At 58.7% G+C, this 25026-nt stretch overlaps 1 protein-coding gene across 4 annotated transcripts in view; it reads right to left on the bottom strand.

The window, feature by feature from the left end:
- Positions 1 to 5935: 5935 nt before the first annotated feature.
- Positions 5936 to 25026, bottom strand: part of OSBP2 (oxysterol binding protein 2) — a 107357-nt gene continuing 88266 nt past the window's right edge. For 2 of the 4 annotated variants that reach the window (XM_059485285.1, XM_059485287.1), the window contains 11 exons: positions 23007 to 23205; positions 20543 to 20663; positions 19717 to 19783; positions 18221 to 18388; positions 15238 to 15483; positions 12856 to 12976; positions 12105 to 12208; positions 11743 to 11838; positions 11235 to 11419; positions 9879 to 10099; positions 5936 to 8754 (listed from right to left, as the gene is read on the bottom strand). In XM_059485285.1, the coding sequence (XP_059341268.1) occupies positions 8612 to 8754; positions 9879 to 10099; positions 11235 to 11419; positions 11743 to 11838; positions 12105 to 12208; positions 12856 to 12976; positions 15238 to 15483; positions 18221 to 18388; positions 19717 to 19783; positions 20543 to 20663; positions 23007 to 23205 (1671 nt within the window). In that variant the 3' untranslated portion in view covers positions 5936 to 8611. The remainder of the gene's footprint in view (positions 8755 to 9878; positions 10100 to 11234; positions 11420 to 11742; positions 11839 to 12104; positions 12209 to 12855; positions 12977 to 15237; positions 15484 to 18220; positions 18389 to 19716; positions 19784 to 20542; positions 20664 to 23006; positions 23206 to 25026) is intronic. The other 2 variants (XM_059485286.1, XM_059485288.1) reach the window with 1 other exon arrangement.

Raw genomic sequence — 25026 nt, 5'->3', positions numbered from 1 at the left:
CCTCTGGCCCTGCACAGGAGAGGGAAAGGGCAGCTCAGCCCGGGGCTGGGAGCTCCGGGAGGATCCTGCCCACACATTCCTGGCTCCTCGTGCCTTGGAGCTCAGCCATGGACACAGGGCAGCTGCAGTGGCAGGACACACACACAGTGTCACCCGATGGACATTTCAGCAGGCAGAGCTGGGCACGGAGCCTCTGGAGGGATCTGGGGGTCCCCGAGGCTCTCTGAGACCCCAACCCCTGAGGCCTGGCCCCTGAACCCCAGCCCAGCCTCGGGGAAGGACCTGGGGCCTGATTCACCTGGATCGGGGGCTCCCTCGGGGCTCCTGGAGCCTTCTGTGGCTGCTGCTCCCCCTCCTGCACAGGGACACAAACACGGCTGGGCCTGCGCCCTGCACAGGGGCTGGCACTGCCCCAGGGGTGACAATGGGGGCTCACCCACCCCATGTCCTCCCTCCCAGCCCCGGATCACCTCGTTCCTCTGCCCGGCGGCTCCCAGGGCTCCCTGCAGGCCCTGCCACTGCCCGAGGCGCCGCTGGATTTGCTGCCGGAGCCCCCGCAGGACGTGGAGAGCGCGGCTGGGGAGGGCAGCGATGAGCGGCAGGGGACGGGGAGGGGACAGGCAGGGGACAGGGAGGGGACAGGGAGGGAGGGTCGCACGAGTGGGACATCCCAGTGCCCCTGAGCACCTCCGGGCACCCACCTGAGGGCTGCCGGCGAGGGGCCCGGTGCCAGGGCAGTGCCAGGCCGGGGGCTGTGTCCCCGGAAAGCCACCGGGGCGTTCCTCAGGGCCACCGGGGGGTTCCTCAGGGCCACCGGGGAGTTCCCCAGGGCCGCGGAGCCCCCGGCCCGGCTCGGGCGATGCTCCCACTGGGCGCTGCTGCCGAGCGGCTCCTGGAGGGGCAGGAGAGAGGGATCAGGGCAGCTCTGCCCCCCAGTTCCTCCTGGAGGGACAGGGCAAGGGATCAGGGCAGCTCTGCCCCCTCAGCCGCTCCTGGGGCAGCTTCGGAGCCAGCTCAGAGCCCCCAGGGACATCCGGAGCCCCCTGGGCTGGAGCAGAGGTTTGGAAGGAGCAGAAGAGACAGAGACCCCCGGGGGTCCCTCCTGTGTCCCCAGAGCCACACCCAGCGCGGTCCATGCCCCCGACAGCAGCGTCCCCAGCAGCCCCTCTGCTCTGGGCGGCCTCAGAGGAGCAGCACATGTGGGCTGATGTGGGCCCCTGGCCGATCCCGAGCCACAGCCCCAGCTCTGGGCTCGCTGTGTCCCGGCCTTCCCTTCCCTTCCCTTCCCTTCCCTTCCCTTCCCTTCCCTTCCCTTCCCTTCCCTTCCCTTCCCTTCCCTTCCCTTCCCTTCCCTTCCCTTCCCTTCCCTTCCCTTCCCTTCCCTTCCCTTCCCTTCCCTTCCCTTCCCTTCCCTTCCCTTCCCTTCCCTTCCCGGACCTGTTCCATGGCCTCCCGGAGCAGCCGCAGGCTCTGGGCCCGGTCCCTCTGGAGCAGCCCCTGCAGGCGGTGCAGGACCCGCAGCCGCTGCCGCAGGAGGTGGCGGCTGCCCCGCTCCAGCTCCCGCAGCCTCTGCAGGACCAGCGGAGTCACCCTGGGCTGCCCAGGGCCACCCCACAGCCCCGGAGGGCTCAGGGCAGGATCCCATCCTCACTGCCCATTGGGAAAGGGCTGAGCTTTGCTGGGCCGGTGCCCAGGAATTGTCACCCCAGCCTCCAGCCCTGCCTGTTTCCCTGCCCTTCCCAACATTCCAGCTCTCCTCCCTCTGCCCAGGCTCTCCAGGGACCCTCTGAGCTGCAGACATTGATCCCAGGCTACCCACGGCCACAAGGGTGATTTTCCCAACAAATTCTTCTCCTAAAAGCCCCAGTCCCTCAATAAACCCCACTGTGGATAAATCCAGCTGGGCTCTGTAGGAATTTGGGCAGCAGGAATGTTTCCCATGGGATGCTGGACAAGGGGCTGAGCTGTGGCAGGGTGTGATGGGTGTGCTCCTTCCCACGGCCCCTCCGGTGTGATCCTGGCCCCTCCCCCTCTGGAAAACCACGAGTGCTCTGACCTCCAGCAGTTCCAGTTTCTCTTCTTGTGCAGTTGTTATTTTCCTTCTCTCCTTGTCCAGCTGCTCCTGGCTCACACGGGCTCCCTGCCCCTGCCAAGACTGCAGAAACCTCCTCATTTCCCATTCCCACACCTTTTTCTCTTCCAGGAGCCGGCTCTGGGCCTGCCATCACCCCAGGAGCAGCAAAGCAGAGCCAGCACAGCCACCCCAGCCTGTCCCTGCCACCTGCAGCAGTGCCAGCCCAAGATCACCTCACCGTGCTCTGCAGGTCCGTGTGGCACCGGTGACAGGTGTCCCGGGTGTGTCCCAGCAGTGCCAGGCCAGTCCTGTGCCAGACACACCGTCACCCACAGCCCCAGCTCTGCCTTCAGGGTGCCCATCCCCTCCTGGGCTTCCAGGGCCACCTCCTGCTCCAGCCTGGGGGCAGGAGCCATCCCTGGAGCCCATACCTGGCTCTGTCCCCTTGGTTCAAGGGCCTGGCACCAGATCCCAGCTCTCGTGTCCCCTCCTGGCTCCTCCACAGTGGCTGCCCCGCCAGCCCCTGGCATCCAGCACTGGGGTTACAATCCCATTTTCCCCCTTTCCATTGCATTTCCTGGTGCATTCCCGGGGCCACCACGTGGGACACAAGGGCCAGGGCCAAGCTCGGTGTCCTGGGCCCTCAGTGTCCTGCTGCTCTCCAGATCCCAGCTGGAACCAGAGCCAGGAACATCCCTGCATCCATCCCTGCCCCCAGTGCATCCTGTCCCAGCTGGGGCTGTGCCTGTGGTAGACCCCAGACCCCAAACCCCAGGGCTGTACCTTGCAGGGCAGTTCCCCTTTCTGGTCCCCTCGCAGCCCTGGGGACAACGGTGACCTCCATGGCCGGGGGGCTCCCGCAACTGTGCCAGCACCTGTGGGGAAAATGGCATTTGGGGACAGAGGAGCCACAAACTCACAGAAACCCCACAGGCAGCCAAGGCTGGCCCTGCCGCCGTGTCCCTGTCCCTGCCTGTCCCTTCCCCTGCCTGTCACAGCCCTGCAGCCCCTCCCGTGCCCCAGGGCCAGCCCAGACTCACTCCTGCTGCTGGCGGCTCCTTCCCTGTCCATGGCAGCCACACTGAAGGTGACATTCCTTCTATGTCCCCAGAGGGAGAGATGTCCCCCGGCTGTGGCCCTGCTGGCCCTGGGAGCGCTGCTGCCCGGAGCTCCTGTCCCTGCCCCAGCCCTGCTCCTGCCAGCAGCCATCCCAGCAGCGATCCAGGGGTGCCCAGCTGTGCCCAGCAGCTCCCCACGGGCACCGTCCCCGTGTGCCAGGGCTGCCTGGGCAGGGGGGCCCGGCCGGGACACCGGCCCATGGCTCTGGCTTAGGCTCAGGCGGGAGATCCTGGCTCCCAGGGACTCCAGGCTGCTCCGGGATGCAGAGCTGTGCTGCCGGGGGGCTCTGCTGGGCTCCATGGCCGTGTCCGGGCTTCTCCCTGCGGGGAACAAGGGCTCGTCCTGCCCGGGGTGAGCTCCTGCCCTGGGGACATCCCCAGCAGGCTCCTGCTGGCACAGCAGCGGCTCCACCATCGCCTCCCAAAAGCTGGCAGCCAAATCCTCGGTGCAGACGGAGCTGGAGCTGCTGCAGGGCTCCTCTTCCCGTGGGACAGGGCTGCCAGCCCGGACACAGCCGGCACCGCGTCCTGCCAGCTCTGTGGGGACAGCAGAGCCATGAGCCCATCCCAGAGGGAAGGAGCCATCCCATCCTGCTGGGTCTGAGCCACCTGGGAGGGGCTGGCAATGCCTGTTCTTATCGGGGAGCACCAAAGCATTGACACCGAACACATCCCACCCTCTGCTGCAAGATCCTCAACTCCCTCCAATTGGAAGGAGAAGCCACAGTATCATCCTTATTTTCATTTTAAACCAGGGCCATTGTTGACCTTGATGCTCCCAGGATCGGGAGGGGCAGTGCCAGGGAGGGCTGGCAGCATCCAGGATGGGGCAGGGATGGTGTCAGCTCCTCCCAGGGGGGAATTTTCCCTAATACCCAATCTAAACTTCCCCTGGCCCAGCCTGAGGCCGTTCCCTCTGCTCCTGTCCCTGTTCCCTGGAGCACAGCCCGACCCCCCCGGCTGTCCCCTCCTGTCAGGAGCTGTGCAGAGCCACAAGGGCCCCCTGAGCCTCCTTTGCTCCAGGCTGAGCCCCTGCCCAGCTCCCTCAGCCTCTCCTGGGGCTCCAGCCCCTTCCCAGCTCCCTGAGCCTCTGCTCCATCCCCATTCCCAGCCAGGCAGAGGGGGCTGTGGGGCCAAGCAGAGCTGAGGAAGCCCCGGGTGCCCCGTGCCCACTCACCGGCCATGGCAGGACCCTGCTGGGAAGGATGGGGAGGATGGGGAGGATGGGGAGGATGGCACCGCCCCCGCTGCCACCAGCGCTCAGCACAGCCACACCCGGGAGCTGCAGGGAATGGAACAGGGAATGGGACAGGGAACTGAACAGGGAGTGGTACAGGAAATGGGGCAGGGAATGGGGCAGGGAATAGGACAGGGAATGGGACAGGGAATGGGACGGGGAACTGAACAGGGAATGGGGCAGGGAATGGAGCAGGGAATGGGACAGGGAATAGAACACAGAATGGAACAGGGAACAGAATGGGGAATGGGGCACTGCCAGATGTGTTCACTGGGGGGACAAGGCAGGAGCACCCCAGGGGTGGTGCTCCAGCTGCCCCCCCACATCTGAGCCCCACAAAGGAACCCCCCTTCCCACACCCCACACCTGGACTTCAGGTTTCATCAGCAGGGTCCAGATCCAGGATCCTGGAAGCCCTGGGCTCCAGGGCTGCAGAGAGGAGGAGAGAAGCACTGAGGGTCTCAAAGCCTCTGGCTGGGCCAGAAATGCCCAGAACCACCCTGGGCTCCCAAACCACTGCATGCTGGAGGGGATGGGGCAAAGGTGCTGGAACAAAGGTGTGCTGGGCCAGGTGTGCTGATCCAGCTGTGCTGATCCAGGTGTGCTGATCCAGCTGTGCTGGGCCAGGGCTCAGTGAAGGTGCTGAGATCGACCCACCCAGCCCAGCCCAGCCCGGCCCCGAGCTACGGTGCCGGGGGTGATGGAGCCGGGGGCTGTTCTTCCTTACACCCAGGATTTCGGCACTGGAGCTGCTCTGGGAGCCGCAGGTGCCCGGAGCCCCCCAGGCACACAGGGAGGGTCGCAGGGCCGGGGTCCCCCCAGGGCAGCCCCGACTCACCTGGGCCGGCCGAGAGGAGCAGGAGCGGCACGGGCAGGGCTGTGTGTCCCGGTCTCCTGGCAACATCCCGCACGGACCGGCCTGAGCCTGCCCGGATTGCCCAGCCCCGGCCCGGACCCTGCTCCAGCTCCCCCGGGCAGCTCCTGCCCCACAGAGTCCCGGGGGCAGCTCCTCCCCACCATCCCCAGGGAATCTCCGTGTCTGGGTACCTTCCCCTGAGCCCCATTCCCTGCTCCTCCTCCTCCTCCTCTGGGCCACCTTGGCCAGGCTCCCCTGGGACATCTCCACCCCGATGATCTCTCCCGGCCCATCTCCCTCCCGGGCAAATCCTGTCCTGCTTTTCTTTCTCCTTCAAGCTCGCAGATATTCTCCTTCCATGCTCCTGTTTCCCTGGACCTCCTGCTTTGGACAGGATTGAACGTCCCCTGGATCACCTCTCCTCCCTGCACCATCTCCTCCCCTCGACACCTTCTCCCCCAGATCCTTCTCCTTCCCTGAACCACCACTTCCCTGCACTTCCCTGTCCTTTGAGCAGCATTCTCTGGATCTTCTCCTTCCTGTGCCACCTTCCTGTCCCCCACCCCGTGTCCATGTCCCCCCTCACATCCAGAGCTCCTCCAGGACCTGCAGCCCTGGAGCATCTCAGTGACCATCTCAGCACCACGGCCTTTAAAACTCCCGAATCCAAGTTTTATTTCCGTGTAGGAGAAGAGGGATCACTCACAATATATTATTGTTCAAAAAGAAAATACATTCAACAGCATTTACAGTGGAATGACATTAAAATCCTCGAGGAGGAACAGAAGGACCAGGAGATGGTGCTCTGGTTAAGTGCTGCTGATAAGATGATCTCTGGAAGATGGAGCAATTTTTTTTCCATTAGCCTAAAATCCGGGGGATTTCTGGGTTGGGGCTGCTCCTCGTGCTCTCCCAGGCTCCGAGGAGCTGAGCAGGGTCTGTGGTGGGGGTTCCCAGACGGAGGGGGCGATGGGGGCACAGCAGAGGGGACCCCTCGGGCCCCAGAGCCCAGCACATCCCGCTCCTGCCCTGCTCGGGAACGGCCTGGGCTGGAGCTCCTCCCTGCTCCAAGCTCCCGGGTGACACTTGCATTGACACAGCAAAAAGGCAAATAAGGCATTCTGAAAGCTCCATTCCACCCCTCCAACACAAACCCCCCCGGGCACTGCGGTGCTGCCACAGGCAGGGCAGCGGCACCAGGGACCCGTGGGGACATCCTCCCTCTGCCAGGCAGCACACCTGGGGCCAGGACACCTGGGGCAGCTCCCACAGGCCAAACCCCAGGCTGGAGAAGTCAAGATCAGCTTTCCCAAGCCGGGGCAAAGCTCTCGGGACACTGGGACGCAGCCTGGAGCATCCCACTGCCAGGAATCCGAGTGCCACAAACCCCAAACACATCATTTCCAGATGGGAATGTCTCTGGAACACCTTTTCCATGCTACAGGATCCAGCTTTGGAGCAAACCGTTGCTTCCCTGCCATGGGAATCCATCACCACCGCCCGAGCTCGGGGCCGCCCCGAGGGGAATCGTACGCGTGCTGTAAAAACTCAGACAGACACTTCTGTCTTCATCATTTTTCATCTTTTGTGTACCATAGAAATTTAAGCAAAATAATTTTATATATATCTATATATATATATGTATAAATTAAAAGCAAATAAATAAGATTAAAGGGTGCACTGAGAGCAGTGGGGGCTGCCCTGCAGCACGGTGACGCCGTCAGGGCCCTGGGGACTGTACACTGTGGGGATCACAGGGATGGAAGTGCTGGAAGCTGATCAGGAGGAGACTGATGGATGAGGAACCTGATTGCATAAGTGTCCCATGTGCAAGCCTGGATATTCCAGTTACCATTGCCCCAAGGTTCGTTATTGCTAATTAACTTCACGTGGGTGTGACGGCCGGCTCAGGGCAGCCCCCGAGGCAGGGTCAGTGTGATATGGTGCAGAGCCAGAGGAGGAGACAGCAAAAATGGGATCCAGCAGGGCCAGTGCAGGTCTCCAGGTGTTCCTGGCCCAGCAGATGCCATCTCTGGGATGCCACCACCTCCTGCTTCCCCTCGGCGCTCCCGGTCCTCACCTGTCACCAGCAGTGCTCGCTCTGCTCCTCCCGGTGCATCCAGGGCCAGGCAGGGTGATGGAGCCAGCAGGGCTGAGGGGACGAGGGGCTCCCTGCCCTGACAAACTGGAGCTGCTGCAGGGAGAGCCCAGGGTGAGGGAGGGGAGGAACAGGAGTTGGGAGCTGGTGCTGGGGCGCAGGGACCCTCCAGCCTCATCCTGTGGCCAGGCCTGGCTGAACGGGGTGGGAGATGCTGGACCAAGGCTCCATCCCAGCAGCACCATGGCATCTCTCCCCTCCTCTCCCCATGGCACCTCTTCCCTCCTCTCCCACCCAGCCTCAGGCACAGCTCAGCAGGGAGACACCGATGGAGAAGCTGGAATTGAGATCCAGCCCCCGTGTGCAGGGACGCCAAGCAGGGACACAGAGCCAGGAGCATCACTGGGACAGAAACTCTTCTGCATCAGCCTGGTGTTCCCAGCCATGCTGGGGCCATCTCCCCCTTCGGATGTGGTTGCAGGAAAACCAAAACAAACCTCACTCAAACCACGCCCACATGATAAAGACAGGCCCAAGCTTTGCCTGAACACATCAGACTGTGGGGAAGCACCTCCAACGCTCTTGAAAAAAGCAAAAACCAGGTCAAAAACCCCAAAGTCACCAGCTGAAATATCCTACTTGGTGTTACTGGGATGGCTGGGCACTGTGGAACCACCAAGAGCCTCTGGGATCATGTGCCACAGCTCCTGGGGACAGTTTTCCAAGCAGAGTTGTTCGTGTCCGTCTTTGAAGGAAACCTGAACCAGGAGCAGGATTTTTTTTTTTTTTTTAAATAATTCCATAAAGTCCACACAGAAATGGGGTCCCAAAAGAAGAAAAAAAAATGGCAAAGAGAAGAGCTCACACAAGCACAGCATTCCCACACCCCAGGCATCTTTGGAAGTCGACGTCTCGGCCAGCGGAGCCAAGGCGCTGGAGGATATAGGCAGCAACTCCTGACAGCAATGAACATCCCAAACCCAGCCCAGCTCCACGTGTCCTCACTCCTAAGCAGTCGCTGGAAAATCCATCATTTAAAAAAAAAAAAAAAAAAAAAAAAAAAAAAAAAAGATGCTATTTATTAGTGCATAAAAAAATAGGTTTGGAATCCCTGTTTGGATCTCTGCATGTATTGACCGTGTCGGCCCGGCGGGACGCTGCCGGCGTGTCCTCGCTGTCCCTCGGGCTGTGCCAGTGTCCCAGGGGTGGCCCCCGAGCTCTGGGGGGCTCAGAAGATGTCGGGGCACACGCTCCAGTCCTGCTTGTCCTTGGCCTCCCAGTAGCCGCCCTTGTAGACGCAGATGAGCTCCCCGGTGACGGCGTCCACCTTGCGCTCGAACCACAGCGGCAGGTACCCCTCGTAGTCCTTCCCTGGGGGCACAGCGGGGCTCAGGGGGCTGCTGCACCTGCAGCCTGCAATCCCACAGCTCCCACAGCAGCACGGACTGGCTGCTGGTGCTCCCAGAGCTAGGGGATTCATTTGAGCCCAGCCCTGTTGTGGTCATGAGGGCCAAGGGAGGACTGCTCTCCAAGGGGACAAAATGACATGGCCAGGGACATGATGACCAGCAAGGCAAAGCAGCCAAGAGCCCTCCCTGCCAGAGCCCACTGCCCCAAAAACCCAACCAGCCCCCACAAGTGCCTCAGTTCCTCAATAAAACCTCCCTGTGGATAAATCCAGCTTGGCTCTTAAGGAACTTGGGCAGCATGGAATGGTTCCCATGGGATGCATGTGGCTGGACTGGAGCTCCTAAAGGAGCTCCAGGAGAGATGGAGAGGGACTGGGGAGTGCCAGGAGTGCCAGGACACAGGGAATGGCTTCCCAGTGCCAGAGGGCAGGGATGGATGGGATATTGGGAATTGGGAATTGTTCCCTGTGAAGGTGGGCAGGCCCTGGCACAAGGTGCCCAGAGCAGCTGTGGCTGCCCCTGGATCCCTGAGCTGCTGACAGGTGTGTGATGGCTCTGGCTCTGCACAACTCCTGACAGGAGGGGACAGTCAGGGGGTCGAGCTCTGCTCCCAGGAAACAGGGACAGGAGGACAGGAAATGGCCGCATGTTGCACCACAGCAGTTTTAGATTGGATATTAGGGAAAATTCCTCCCTAGAAAGGGTGGTCAGGCATTGGAACAGGCTGCCCAGGACAGTGCTGGAGTCCCCATCCCAATAGAAAATCCCCAAAGCAGGGACTGTCTGTTGGTGCTCCCAGGGCTCAGAGACTGATTTGAGCCCTGCCATGGTCACGAGGGCCAAGGGAGGACTGGTCTCCAAGGGGACAAAGTGACTGGTGGGACAGGATGGCCAAGGACACAATGACAAGTAAGGCAAAGCAGCCAACAGCCCTCCCTGCCAGAGCCCACTGCCCCAAAAACCCAACCAGCCCCCACAAGCACCCCAAACCTGCCCATAAGGGCTCCCCAGAACTCACAGGGTGTGTCCCCCACAACCATTGTAGTGCAGTCCCTGCATCCTGAGCCATCCCCGAGCGCTCCTCACCTTCCTCCATGGCCTCCACGGCCTCGGCCTCCCTGCGCCGGCGCACGGCTCGCTGCTTCTCCTCCAGCCTCTGCTTCTCCACGTTGGCCTCGTCCCAGCGGCCGCTCTCCATGAGCCGCTGGTCGGGGCGCAGCCGGCTGTCCGTGGGCGCCACGCGCTCCTCGGGCTCGTTCAGCGTCAGCGCCAGCTCCGAGAAGAAGTACATGTTCTCAGCATTGTCCCTGGAATGGAGACAGCCTGCTCAGCATGGGGAGTGCCTCAGGCACAGCCCCACAGCCCCACTGAGCCACTCCTGCTGAGCTGGGGCACCTCCAGGGCTGGGGCAGCTCTGGGACCCTCCTGACAGGAGAGACCTGGAGGGGCTGAAGCGTGTCCAGGGCAGGGAACGGAGCTGGGAAGGGGCTGGAGCCCCAGGAGAGGCTGAGGGAGCTGGGCAGGGGCTCAGCCTGGAGCAAAGGAGGCTTAGGGGGGACCCTGTGAGCTGCACACAGTCACCCCAGTCTGCCTACAGCCACAAGGCTGTATTTTCCCAAGAATTTTCCCAACAAATTCTTCTCCTAAAAGCCTCAGTCCCTCAATAATACCTCCCTGTGGATAAATCCAGCTTGGCTCTTTAGGAATTTGGGCAGTATGGAATGTTTCCATGGGATGTGTGTGGCTGGAAAAGGGGCTGAGCTGCTGACAGGTGTGTGATGGCTCTGGCTCTGCACAACTCCTGACAGGAGGGGACAGCCAGAGGGGGTGAGCTCTGCTCCCAGGAAACAGGGACAGGAGGACAGGAAATGGCCGCATGTTGCACCACAGCAGTTTTATACTGGATATTAGGGAAAATTCCTCCCTAGAAAGGGTGGTCAGGCATTGGAACAGGCTGCCCAGGACAGTGATGGAGACCCCATCCCAACAGAAAATCCCTAAAGCAGGGACTGTCTGTTGGTGCTCCCAGGGCCCAGAGATTGATTTGAGCCCTGCCATGGTCACAAGGACCAAGGGAGGACTGGTCTCTAAGGGGACAAAGTGACTGGTGGGACAGGATGGCCAAGGACACAATGACAAGCAAGGCAAAGCAGCCAACAGCCCTCCCTGCCAGAGCCCACTGCCCCAAAAACCCAACCAGCCCCCACAAGCACCCCAAACCCACCCACAAGAGTCCCCACAGCCACCCTCCCCTTCCAGGGGCCCACCTGAGGAAAAGCCACTCAGCCCCATGAGTCCCTCATGTCCTCAGGCCTGGGCACATGAGCCTGCCATTCCACAAGGCCCTGGGAGATCCCATCCCATCCCATCCCATCCCAATCCCATCCCATCCCATCCCATCCCCATCCCAGTCCTGCTGTCCATCCCAGCCCAGGGACTCACGGCAGCGGGTACTTCCTCCACAGGACCTTTGGGGACAGGGTCTGGTACACAGTTTTCTGCTTGCCCTCGGTGCTGGTGCTGCCATGGCTGCTGTGGAGGATCTTGGAGCACTCCATCTTCTCATCCCACGTGCCAGACATGACATAGTGCGCTTTGCCGTCGGCGTCGCTCACCACCCCTGTCACCTGCCAGGGGTTCACGGCTCTGGTGGCACGTGGGGGAATGCCCAGGGGGGCACCACAGCCTCCAGGTGCCCAGCTGGATGTGGTGCTGTGTCCCCTGGACATCCCTGACCTGTCCAACCCACCAAACCCCTCCCAGTGTCAGTGCTGCAGCTCCAGCACATCAGAGCCAAACCACGGGACATGGAGGTGCCACCCAGCCCTCCCTGGTGACCCTTGCCTGGCCAGCTCCTCAGTCCCATGCTGGGGCTCATCCCAGTGCTACTGGGAGCCTGGAAGAACCAGGAGTGACCCCTGAAGGAGCAGGGTCCCTGCTGGATACTCACCTTGCGGGGGACATCCCTGGAGAAGTAGCTGTAGGGGGTAAATTTCAGCTGGCATTTATCTTTGGACTTATGGTTAACAATCTCTATTTCACCAGACTGGATAAAAGACACAGAACCACAGCAGGGAGAGACAGAGGAGGTGTTAGTTGCAGTGCAGGTACCAACCCCCACTGGGCACAGCAGCACCAGTGGCTGCCCCCACCCCAGCCACCCCCAGCACCTGCTGGCCTCAGGCAGAGCCAGGGAAGGTTCCAGAAGCCTTTCCCAGCCCTGCAGGGAAGCACAGCTCCCCATCGTGGCAGGAGCACGTGCCCAATGCTCCTCCAGCCCCCAGGGCCAGGCAGAACTGTGCTCTCACCCACCTGGTCGATCCAGAGCTTGCCCACGATGATGTTGTGCACTGTGGAGGTGACTTTCCTCCACACGTAGTGGTTCCCACTGGAGTGGAACTCCAGGTGGATGGCGCCTGTGGAGACACGGATGCTCTGAGCTCAGCAGGGCAGGTGTTCATTCCCCAGAGCCCACCACCACCCCAGCACTGTGCTCATCCCTCTCCCTGCATCCCCCACCAGGTCTGGCTCTGGATTCATCCCTCCCTTAGTGCTCCAGGAAGGGAAGGACATCTCCTGCCAGGCCCTCTGCCCTCATTCTAAAAGCAGGTCAGAAATGTGCTGCCTGGTTGATTCAGGCACTGGCACCACTCTGGGAATGCTGCCCAGCCCAGGGACAGGCAGAAGGAAAATAAAATACTCCAAGGAGGCAGCTTATTGCTCTTGACTGGCAGGGAGAGGGTTAAAACAGGCAGCAAGTTAACTTTAAGTATCATGGAAGGAAAAATCACTTCCTGGACAAGCAGGGTATTTCTAAAGCAAAGCAGCCTTTGCAGATGGCATCACTTCCACTTCCAGGGCAGACATGTCATTGTTGGATCATTGGATCAGGAGCACAAACTTGGGCTCCTTAACTGGCCTTGTAGAACCCACTGAGCCCCAGGTGAGCCCAGGGGATTCCCAGAGCCCCAGGGGAACCCAAGGAATTGCTCAAGGCTAAGGAAGCAGCTCCTTTAACTGCAAAGCCAGTGCATCTCAGGGAATTGCAGGATCCATCACCTACCCAGTGGCATGATGGAGAGGTATTTGCCCCTGAACTTGCTGGCGATGGTGATCTCCTGCCACAGCGTCCAGCCTCGCCTGGAGTACACGTGGTGGGCGGCTGCTGGGGGGTGGTGGCTCACCTGGGGACAGGACACACAGCCCGTGAGGACACAGAGCCCAGCTGAGTGCTCGGAGAGGGGACAGCCCCACACCAGCCCAGCACTGAGGATGCTCCAGGCCCTGGGCACCACATCAGCTTTTCAGACACCACAATCCCCTCCTGGGCAGTGCCCTGGCAGCAAAGGGAGACACTCCAGGATCCTGCCAGGATTGGCTCAGGCTCATTTCAAAGCATGATCCACAAGATCTTCACTTGAGCAACCATTGCTGTGAGATGCTGCTGTTCCCTGAGCCCTGCTTTCCTGCGATCCTGGCTGGCAAACATGGATGTGCTGGCACCCCAGTAATCCCAGTAATGGAACAGCACCTGGGAAATCCCAGAGGACACAGGCCCACAAGTTATCCAAAACACACAGGAAGACTTTGGCTTCTCCCTCACACACACACCGGGTTGGAAAAGAGGACACAGCACCCTAAATCCTCAGAGTGACTTGTTAGAGGTGGTGCTCACATGGCCCTGCCCTGGGAAAAAAGCTGCCCAAACCCAAGGCAGGAGGAGGAATATCCCAGGCAGAGGGACCTGGTGGCACAGCCTGCCACAGGCACCCATGATCCCCAGAGCTCTGGGATGATTTCCCTGCTGTAATTACAGGCTGAGCGCCCCGAGCTCGGGATTACACACACGGGCAGGGCCAGGGCCTGACATTAAATCCAGGCAGCAGCAGCAGGAAATCCTATTTGGATAACTGGATTTCAGGCACTGGATTATCACTGCTTGGCTGGGCACGCTGGCAGGCTGAGCAGCACAGGCAGCACCGAGGAAAATTCAGAGCAGTGGGAAAGGAGGCTGGAATTGGTCAGGAATGTCAAATCTGGGTACAAACACAGGAAAACTGGGACCAAGCAGAGAAAGCAATTCCAGGCAGGTTATTTATTTGGGAGGGAACAGGGATGGAGAAAGGAGCGTGGTGAAAAGGGGGGTGAAAATGAGAACAGGGATGATGAAAGTTTGGGAATGGTGCAGTCAGGGGTGTCCAGCAGTACTGGACAGGCAGGATTTGCAGAGATGTGCTCAGAGGTATCCAGGGGGGACAGGCAGCCCTGGGCTTGGCACTGCAGCTGGGATGAGGCTGAGAAATCTACCCAGGACTTCCAGCTGCACCCCAGGAAGGTGAGGGTATGGTATGAGGGTACCCCAGCTGGCTAAGGGACGGATCCATCTCTTCCAGGCTGAACCAGGTGACAGGGCAGGAACTGCTGCCAGGCAGGGGGAGGTGAAGGTGTGACACTGCTGGGATGGGAGAACCTGAGCTCTGTGACAGCTCTGTGACACTGTGCTGGGGTGGCTGAGGCTTGAGGCCACCTCTGACCCTGGCAGGCAGGAGGGCTCAGGCTGTGGCTGGCAGTGTCCCACCTCACTGGCATGGCTCCCAGGCTGGGATGGGCCATGTGGGGACATGCAGAGCTGGGTGACATTGGGCCCACGGCGCTGGGGGTGTGGAGGGACAGCAGAGCCAGGAATTCTGGGGATTATCTACTGCAGGACCTTCCTTGGGTCACACTTCCAGGAGACCCCACAGAGCCTGTTCAGCATGGCCTAGAGAGGATGGGATGGGATGGGATGGGATGGGATGGGATGGGATGGGATGGGATGGGATGGGATGGGACAGGAGGTGCCATCCTGCTTCAAGCCAGCACTCCACATGTGCCTGACAAGTTTGGGTGCCACTGCCAGGGAGGGCTTTGTCCACCCCTGGGTGTCCTGCAAGGAGCTGGCGGCAGAGCCTGACATCACTGCAGCAACTCCTCCAAACCTGGGGACAAAGCCAATCCAGCCAAACCTGTGCCCCATCCCTCCCTTGTCACCCAGCCCAGAGCACCAAGTACCACATCCAGTCCTTCCTTGGATACCCCAGGGGTGGGAACTCCACCCAGCACCTTGAACCCATCCCATTTTGGGGAGAAGAGCCCAGGGAAGGCTCGGGGAGAAAAGCTCAGGGAAGGCTCGGGGAGAAGAGCCCAGGGAAGGCTCGGGGAGAAGAGCCCAGGGAAGGCTCGGGAGGTGCTCTGGTGCCCCCAGCAGGATGGCAGCAGCAGGATGGCGACAGCAGGATGGCAGCAGCAGGATCGGCCCAGGGGAGGCTCGGGAGGTGCTCTGGTGCCCCCAGCAGGATGGCAGCAGCAGGATGGCAGCAGCAGGATCGGCCCAGGGGAGGCTCGGGAGGTGCTCTGGTGCCCCCAGCAGGACGGCAGCAGCAGCAGGAGCAGCCCCAGCGCTCACCTGCTCGCAGAGGGAGCGGAAGCCCAGCTCCTCCAGGCGGTCCAGCTCGAAGGTCTCCCCCAGCAGGGGGTTGAATGGCTTCGCAGTGCGGTGCACCGTGGTGGAGTAGGAGGACACGGAGAAGGCGGCCACAAAGCACATCTGCTCCGTGGAGCTCTCACACTTCACTGCCTTGTCCAGCAGCTCGTGGTACTCCAGGTCCTCCGTGAGCCGCTGCAGCATGGACAGGGGCTCGTTGAAGTTCACCTGCAGGGGAACAGGGTGGGGTTAAGAAAGCAGGAGAGATCCCCAAGAGGCACCTCCAAGGCCAAAGGAAAGGGAATATGTGCTCTGCTCCCTGATCTGTGCCAGGCAGCGCCACGGTTTGGGGTGTGGGATGATCAGGGATCAGCCCAGGTTATCACCCTGACCCCAAAATGAGCCTCAACAATGAGATCAGCCCCCTCCCAGGCAGCATCCCTCTGGGCACAGGACAGGGATGTGCTGTTCCCCAGCCTGCCCTCATCACCTCCATCTCTGTGTGACCCAGCCGCCCAGAAAACCTGGAAAAGCCTCATTTTGGGGTCTCCATGCTCCTGAGACTCCTGCAAAAGCCCCATTTTGGGGTCTCCATGCTCCTGAGACTCCAGCCCATGACAACACCTCTATTTTTCACTCTGAAAATACTGAAATTAAAAAATAATTTTATTTTTTAATAAATAAAATTTATTAAAAAAGCAAGACAGAGCCACAAAAGGTCTTCTGCCTTTTTCGCTTCATTTCAAAACAAAGGAATATATTTTAAGAGGAGCAGATGGCTGAAGAAGCACTTCTGTAAGCCAAGTTAAATATTTCATAGTAGAAAAAACAAACTGCAGATTCCAGGATTTAGCTTTTTTTAGATTTTCCACTCAGGGATTTAGCCTGCAAGTGGCACGGATCTTACAGCATCAGAGAAAGAGGGAGCTGGGGAGAAAGAGCAGCATCAAATCCACATAAAGAGCAAATCACTTGGGATAATTCTCAGAAGAGATGCAGAGAACAAAGCCAGCAGCTGCATCCTCAGGCAAGAGGGAGCAAAAGCCTTTCATGGGGGAAGAAGATGAATCCACCAAATTCCAAATTCCTACAACTGTTTTTCTCCTTTTCAGTGCTGCAGGTTTGTTCATTCAGAAGCAGAATCAAGGAGCTGTTTGCACAAGAGGTTTGTCAGTTCATCACTTCCCCAGGAAGGGGATGGGGGCCTCAGAAGACCTCAGAGAACCTCAGAAATGCTCTTAATTCATCAGGAATCTCCCCAAATAATGTCCACATGCAGCTGAGCTTGTGGGGTGGATCCTGGTGCATCTCTGGCAGCACCTTCCTTCTCATTTCATAGGGACTGTGGGATCCTTCAAGATTTCACAGAATCTCAGGATGGTTTGGGCTGGAAGGGACCTTAAAGCCCACCCAGTGCCACCCCTGCCATGGCAGGGACACCTCCCACTGTCCCAGGCTGCTCCAGCCCCAGTGTCCAGCCTGGCCTTGGGCACTGCCAGGGATCCAGGGGCAGCCACAGCTGCTCTGGGCACCCTGTGCCAGGGCCTCACACCCTCATGGGGAACAATTTTTTCTTATATTTATTCTAAACCTCCTCTCTTCCCCACTGCCCGCAGGTTTGGACTCCAGCAGCTCCCAGGATTCTCTGATTGATTGGAGAAGTACAAATTTCTCTCTCCAGGCAGCAGCAGCTGCTGGGATTTCACATCCTGAGCTCATTCCTGTGCCCATCACGCCCTGACCTGCTGCTGCTGCAGAACTGGATGGTGCTGGGTTGTCCATCCCAGCTGCAAATAGCACAAGGGACAGCCCATCACTCTCATCAGAGCTCTGAGCTCTCACTCAGGCTCTGTTTGAAGAGACAGAACACAACCAATGCAGCATCCCAACCCCTGGAATGTGCTCCCTGCTCTTTACCCATGAATGTGGCTCTGTGCAGCCCACGTGGGGCTGTTCCACACACACAGACACCCCAGCAAACCCTTTCTGGCCATCACAGGGAGCCTTTGCCCCCAGGGCTGAACCAGCAGCACCCAAAACCTGCCCCCAGCACCTCCTTCAGCAAAAAGCTGCTCTCTGTAAGGAAAAAGAGGCTCTCTGAGTCCCTGGGGAGGAACCCAGCCCTGCCATGGCTGGTGCAGGTGGGGCTGAGCCCTGAGTGTCCTGTCCTGGATCACAGAGGGGAAAACATCACCAGCAGCAGGGTCCCTTCCTCATGAATCCCCAGAGATTCACAGTGTCCTGCTCCCCTAATGCCTCTGCAGCAGCTGGATATGCAGAGGACACTCAGACAATGTCCCCTCTGCCCCAGCCTGCCCAGGACACCAGGGATGTGCTGGAGAGAGCCCAGAGGAGGCACCAGAGATGCTGCAAGGGCTGGAGCCAGGCTGGGAGAGCTGGGGGTGCTCACCTGGAGAGGAGAAGGCTCCAGGGAGAGCTCAGAGCCCCTTGCAGGGCCTGAAGGGGCTCCAGGAGAGCTGCAGAGGGACTGGGGACAAGGGATGGAGGGACAGGACACAGGGAATGGCTCCCAGTGCCAGAGGGCAGGGCTGGGTGGGATATTGGGAATTGGGAATTGTTCCCTGGCAGGGTGGGCAGGCCCTGGCACAGGGTGCCCGAGCAGCTGTGGCTGCCCCTGGATCCCTGGCAGTGCCCAAGGCCAGGCTGGACACTGGGGCTGGGAGCAGCCTGGGACAGTGGGAGGTGTCCCTGCCATGGCAGGGGTGGCATGGATGGGCTATTAGTTCCCTTTCCACCCAAACCATTCCACAATTCCCTGACAAGTATGCAGCAGCTGCCAGCACAAAATCCAGCCCCTGGTGACAATCTGTCCCTGCCTGGGGCTGCTGTGCCACCACAGCACCAGCAGAACCATCCTGAGCTGTAACCCAAAGCTCTGCACAGCCAAGAGCTGCCCAAACCCACCCCCTGTGCCAGCCCTGGTGCCAGGGACACTCAGACTCACGGGCATGGGGATCTTGGAGAGCTCCTTGCCAATGCAGTTCTTCATGATGCTCCAGAGGTTAAGGCTGTAGTTGGGTTTGTCAGGAATTCGAGTCCTTCTCCTCTTCCTTGGCAGGAGATCTTTGCCTGTGGACTCATTGTAGCTGCTTTGATTTGAGCTCTCAAACACCTGTGGAAGCAACAGAAGGAACTCAGGTTTAAACTGGACCCAACCAGACCCAGCAGCTCCCAGGAACAGCAACCACAGCCCAGGAGACACCTGAGGAGCATTGCTGGAAACCTGTGAAAACAACTAAATTACAAAAGGCTATCACACCACACCACATCCAAGAAAATGACCAGCTAGCATGGCAGAGCTCAGAAAATGCAAAAGGCTTCAGTCCTTTAACTCAGAGGCTCAAATCCTCTCCCTAGCTTAACCCAAACTATTGGAATATGATGCCAATATTACCAGGTAGGTTGTGCCTGGGCTCATCTGACCCTTGCTGCTGGGCCAAAGGCTGCAACTGTGGTGTATCACCCCAGAGAAACCTTTGGCTGGCTGATGTTGCAGCTGGGCACTGAAACAAACCCAGGCTTGTAGAAACTCAGTTTACCTCAGGTGGGAAGGCTTCAGGCTAGGGTGAGGAGGAAAAGGAGATGGATTCTGTCAGAGGGTTAATATCCAGAGTTTATTCCATGGTCACAGATATCTGAATCTTGGTAACAGCTCCAACAGAATGCTGACTGCATGGTCCTGGCCCAATTTAAGCCCAGGGACAGGGGAGGGGAAGGGACAGGTGAGCACCAACCAGGTGGGAGGGGCAGGGTCTCAAGGGACGAGGGACACACACGCAGGCCAATGACCCCAGGGCTGAAGGGCATCCTTTGAAAGTGACCAACCACATGATGGCCTTGCTGGAATGTTAAGCCTGATTGACAGAACTCACTCAGCAAGGGGGCGAGGGGGAAAAGAGAGAGGCATTGCCACACCTGGGGAGGGACTGGGGAGTAAAACAGGAAATTGCAACACACTGCAACACCAAACCATCTACCATGACTAACCACCCTCTCCTAATCAACCTCATCATAGCTGTCTCCTATGCCCTCCCAGTCTTAACTGCAGCAGCCTTCCTCACCCTAGTAGAGTGCAAAATCCTAAGCTACATACAAGGCTGAAAGGGCCCAGACATTGTTGGCCCATTTGGGCTCCTACAACCTCTAGCAGATGGAGTAAAGCTATTTATCAATGAGCCCGTTCAACCATCAACATCCTCCCCAATCTTATTCATCACAACCCCAACCCCAGCCTTACTCCTAGCAGAAATATGGGTACAACTGTCCCCCAACACCTTCCTGCTTCCCTCAGGAGAATGTTCAGGATGCTGATGCCTGCTGACATCTGTGACTCTCTGAGGAACCACCACAGATGAAGGGTCCCCTCACAGCCATCCCCTCTGCCCCAGCAGCACCACCCTGGTTCCACCCCAGCAGCACCACCCTGCCCAGCCCACTCACACTGTCCTCCAGGTTCCAGTCCTCGGGGTGGCCCTCGCTGGCCCCGCTCAGGTTGCTGCCCGAACGCCTGTGGGGAGAACAGCAGTGGGGAGCACAGGGCAGGGAGCACCCAGGCTGTGCAGCACCCCCAGAGCACCTCCTGCACCCCCAGGGCACTGCCAGGAAGGAACTGAAGTGCCAGAGGCTGTGCACAGCTGTTAGGAGGGGATTCTAAGGATGGGATGCTCAGGAAGGGATTCTCAGCCACAGCCCTGGGGGCACAGAGGTTCTGCTTTTGTCACTAAGCCCAGAGATGTGACCATGGGTCAGACCACAGGCTCCTCCAGCACAGGTGTCCATGGAGGAGTAAGAGCAGGTGACAGCAGACAGAGGGCAGGGTTTTATGGGATATTGGGAACAAATTCTTCCCTGTGAGGATGGGCAGGCCCTGGCACAGGGTGCCCAGAGCAGCTGCGACTGCCCCATCCCTGGCAGTGCCCAAGGCCAGGCTGGAGGGGCTTGGAGTAAACTGGAATAGTGGAAAGTGCCCATGCCCATGACAGGGGGTGGAATGAGAGGAGCTTTAAGGCTGAGGGACAGAGGACTCAGCTCTCCCACAGCACTGCCTGACACTGCCCTTCCTCACCTGCTTCACTACAACTGGGGGCCACACCTCAGCCTTGCTCCAGGAATGCAGGAGCAGCCAGATGCAGGACAGACCTCTGGACAGAGGCAGGGGAAGTTCTGAAGGACATGGCCCCAGAGTGACCCCGTGGGAGGAGCTGCTGAGGGAACACCAGGGCTTTTCCCAGCCCTCCCCACATTCCTGGGCAGGCAGGGGTGGTACCTGTGGTGCTTGGGGTCTGCAGTTACTGTGATAAAAGCTGGTGCATCCTCCATGGCATCGAAGTACTCCGTCTCCTCATCTTCATCACTGGCCTCTCCTTTGGCAGACTGCACACTCCCTGCTGGCACAGAGGCTTTGAGACAGAGCCTGCTGCAGGATCTGTCCCCAGAGTCACCCCCGTGTCCCCTCCTCACAGCCTGACCCCCCCTGCATCCCGCTGCACACCCCGAGGATGCTGTGCCCAAGCTGTACCCAAGGATTTCCAGCTCCTCGAGGCCAGGATGTGCCCTGCTCCCCAAGCCAGGCACACAGAGCTGTGCTTGGGAGCACCCCCAAAATGTCCCCAGGCTGCCTGAGGGTGTGGCCATGCCCAACCCCGTCTGGGTGTGGCTCCACTCCAGCACGGCCCTGTCCGCCGGGAAATCCGGTTTGGATTGAAGCAGGAAAAACAAATCCCGTGTTTGAGGTGATGCTGGAGAGGGTTCCAAGCCCTGCATTCCCAAACACTGTTCCCAAACACCATTCCCAAACACCGTTCCCAAACACCAAACACCATTCCGCAACACCATTCCCAAACACCAAATACCATTCCCAAACAGCAATCCCAAACACCATTCCCAAACACCAAACAGCAATCCCAAACAGCAATCCCAAACACCAAACACCATTCCCAAACAAACACCATTCCCAAGCACCAATCCCAAACATCATTCCCAAACACCAATCCCAAACATCATTCCCAAACAAACACCATTCCCAAACAGCAATCCCAAACACCATTCCCAAACACCAAACAGCAATCCCAAACAGCAATCCCAAACACCAAACACCATTCCCAAACAAACATCATTCCCAAACACCAATCCCAAACAAACACCATTCCCAAACACCATTCCCAAACACCAAACGGCAATCCAAGGCACCAATCCCAACCACCAAATACCATTCCCAAACACCACTCCCAAACACCGCTCTGCTCTGATCCATGGCTGCAGTGCCCAAGTCCCAGTGCAGTTTCCCTGCTCCCAGCCCATCCCGGACAATCCCATTCCCTGCCTCTCTCCCGCTCTCCAGAGGAGCTGTGTCACCATCCCAGGCGGATTTGTGGATTTGTGCCTGTCCCTGCAGCCATTTCCCCCCAGCTGCCCCTCAGGATTGTTCCAGCTGCTGGGCCCTCTGAGGACACCCAGCCCCACCATTCCCAACCCGTGTCCCCTGGTGCCACATGCACAGAGCTGTTAAATCCCCCCAGGGATGGGGACATGGCTGAACAACCCTTTCCATAAAGAAACATTCCCCAATATCCAAACTAAACCTCCCTTGAGGGGGAACAAGGGCAGTGCCTGGCACCAACATCCCCCCACCTCCAGCAGCCACTGTTCCCTCCCTCGGGTCTGTATCTCCTTTAAAAGTCAGACCCAGCACTCTGAGCAGTGTTTGTGGCTGTAACTAACGCTGCCCTGGGGGAAGGACACTTGGCAGGAATGTGCAAAGCTGTTGGATCTTATTGCAAACGAGCCCTGGCTGCTCCACTGCCACCCCACAGCCAACTCAGCAGTGCCAGGGGACCCTGAGCCTTTTCCCAGTGCCATGGCTGCCCTCCAGCACCCAGAGATGTGCCCACCAGTAAGGGTTAAAGCTCCTAAAGCAGCCTGGAATAGCATCAGTGAGCTGGGGACAGCCCTCTCTGCATCTGAATCTTGGGGACACCCAAGTCCCTGAGCAAGGACAATTAGGAGTAATTATGGTGTAATGGGAACCATTTAGAAAAATACCATGGGGACACAGGGCATTGCCTTGGGCACCCTTCCCATTGCTGGCAGCTGGCTGGGAGCAGCCAGGCAGAATGCCCTGATCCATCCCAGAGCTGACTGAACAGCCCTGCACATCCCAGGGGTCCTGGAACAGCCCTGTCCCATTCCAGGGGTCCCCAGGCAGCTCTGTCTCATCCTGACAGTTCCTGAGTGGAACACCTCAGTTCATCCTGGGAGTCCCTGAGTGGCTCCATCCCATTCCACGGGTCCCTGAGCAGCCCTGTCCCATCCCAGGATCCCCTAACATCCCTGTCCCATCCCAGGATCCCAGAGCAAGCCTGTCCCATCCCAGGGATCCCCTAACAGCCCTGCCCCATCCTGGGGATCCCTGGGATGGGACAGGGTCCCTGAACAGCCCTGCCCCATCCTGGGGATCCCTAACAGCCCTGTCCCATCCCAGGGATCTCCTAACATCCCTGCCCCATCCCAGGATCCCCTAACAGCCCTGTCCCATCCTGGGGGTTCCCTAACATCCCTGTCCCATCCTAGGATTCCGTAACAGCCCTGTCCCATCCCAGTAACCACTAACAGCCCTGTCCCATCCCAGTGATCCCTAACAGCCCTGTCCCATCCCAGGATCCCCTAACATCCCTGTCCCATCCCAGGATCCCCCAACATCCCTGTCCCTCCCAGCCCGGGCTGTGGCTCACCCTTGGCGGCGCTGGCGCTGCTGGCAGTGCCCGTGGCCAGCCCGGGTGCCCCCCGGCAGGCTCTCTCCAGGCTGTTGTGCTGCTTGGCTAGCTGCTCGATGGTCTCCTCCAGGCGGATCCGCTGCTCCCGCTCATGCTGCAGCAGCCGCTGCCATTTCCGGCTGTGGCTCTCGGCAAGGTCCAGGAAATCACGGCAGGCCTGCAGGGAAGGGACAGCTCAGCCAGGAGTGTCACAGCACACGGGCACAGCTCAGCCAGGAGTGTCACAGCACACGGGGACAGCTCAGCCACGAGTGTCCCAGCACACGGGGACAGCTCAGCCAGGAGTGTCACAGCACACGGGGACAGCTCAGCCACGAGTGTCCCAGCACACGGGGACAGCTCAGACACGGGTGTCCCAGCACACGGGGCTGTTGAAGATTGCAATGCAAGATGCAATTACCATCTCTATAGCAGATTACCTTTGTCAAGTGGGCAGTTTGCCTTATCTCTCTCTTTGAGTGACCACATTCACACCTCCCTGGGAGGGGACATTGCTGATAACAGCTATTGAGTGTCACTGCATGGCTGATAAGAACTACAGCATCCCATTGGGAGATGTGAGCCCAGGGGGAGGAGCCAAGCATTCCTACCCAGATATAATCCAGAGGTTCTGAGACACCAGCATGGCTTCTGCACTGGATTCCCCAGAGGAACAGCAGCTGCCTCTCCTTCCACTGGATCTTCAGAGGAAGAATACATCCTTCTCTACAGGATCCCTGCTCCAGCAGAGCCACCCCTGACACTGCAGGAGGGCTGAGCCACAATTCCAATGGCACTGCCACCAACACCCTGACCCACAGGGTGCCAGGTTGGGTTCTGACTCTGTCACTGTTGTTCTGGTGTACTGCATTGTTTATTTTATCCTTTTTTTTTTCCCCTTCCCTATTAAAGAACTGTTATTTTTTGCTCCCATATTTTTGCCTGAGAGCCCCTTAATTTAAAATTTATAGCAATTCAGAGGGGTGGGGAGGGTTTACATTCTCCATTTCAGGGGAGGCTCCTGCCTTCCTTAGCAGACTCCTGGCTTTCCAAACCAAGACAGGGACAGCTCAGCCAGGGGTGTCACAGCACACAGGGACTGTGATGGTGTTCACAGGGGTCTTAGGATGATGGAAGAGATGAGGATCTGACTCCATGTTTCAGAAGGCTTGATTTATTATTTTATGATATATATTATATTAAAACTATACTAAAAGAATAGAAGAAAGGATTTCATCAGAAGGCTAGCTAAGAATAGAATAGGAAGGGATGAATAACAAAGGCTTGTGGCTCAGACTCTCTGTCTGTGCCAGCTGGGCTGTGATTGGTTATTAATTAGAAACAACCAACATGGGCCAATCAAAGATCTACTTGTTGCATTCCACAGCAGCAGATAATCAATGTTTACATTTTTTTTCTGAGGCCTCTCAGCCTCTCAGGAGGAAAAATCCTAAGAAAAGGATTTTCCACAAAAGATGTCTGTGACAGGGGACAGCTCAGCCAGGGGTGTCCCAGCACACAGGGACCCCAACATCCCCTCCTGCTCCTCTCCCAGGACAGGGCTTTTACCAACTTCCAGAGCTGTGTTCCATCCCCTTATCCACAGCTCAACTCCGGCCATCCAGAGCTGAGCCACCACCAAGGAGGCGGCTGCAACAGGGACAGCTGGCCATGGCACCCTGGCCTGCCAGAGCCTGCCCACAGCCTGTCCCTGTCCCTGTCCCCATCCCCGAGCCCACTGTGCTCCTCAGGAGCTCTCACAGCCCTCAGCCAAGCCCAGAGGTCTTGAGTGGCACCTTCATGACCAAATTCAGCAAATGAGGAGAAGATGGATGGGACAGTGGTCCCTGGAGTAACAGCCATAGACAGGAGAGGATCACAGAATCATGGAACAGTTTGGGCTGGAAAGGACCTAAAGATCATCCAATTCCATAGAGAGGGACACCTTCCACTAGACCAGGCTGCTCCAAGCCCTGTCCAACCTGCCCTTGGACACATC

Source organism: Ammospiza nelsoni, chromosome 18 (assembly GCF_027579445.1).
Source record: "Ammospiza nelsoni isolate bAmmNel1 chromosome 18, bAmmNel1.pri, whole genome shotgun sequence".
Classification (NCBI taxonomy): domain Eukaryota; kingdom Metazoa; phylum Chordata; class Aves; order Passeriformes; family Passerellidae; genus Ammospiza; species Ammospiza nelsoni.
This window is presented reverse-complemented; position numbering and strand designations above follow the sequence as displayed.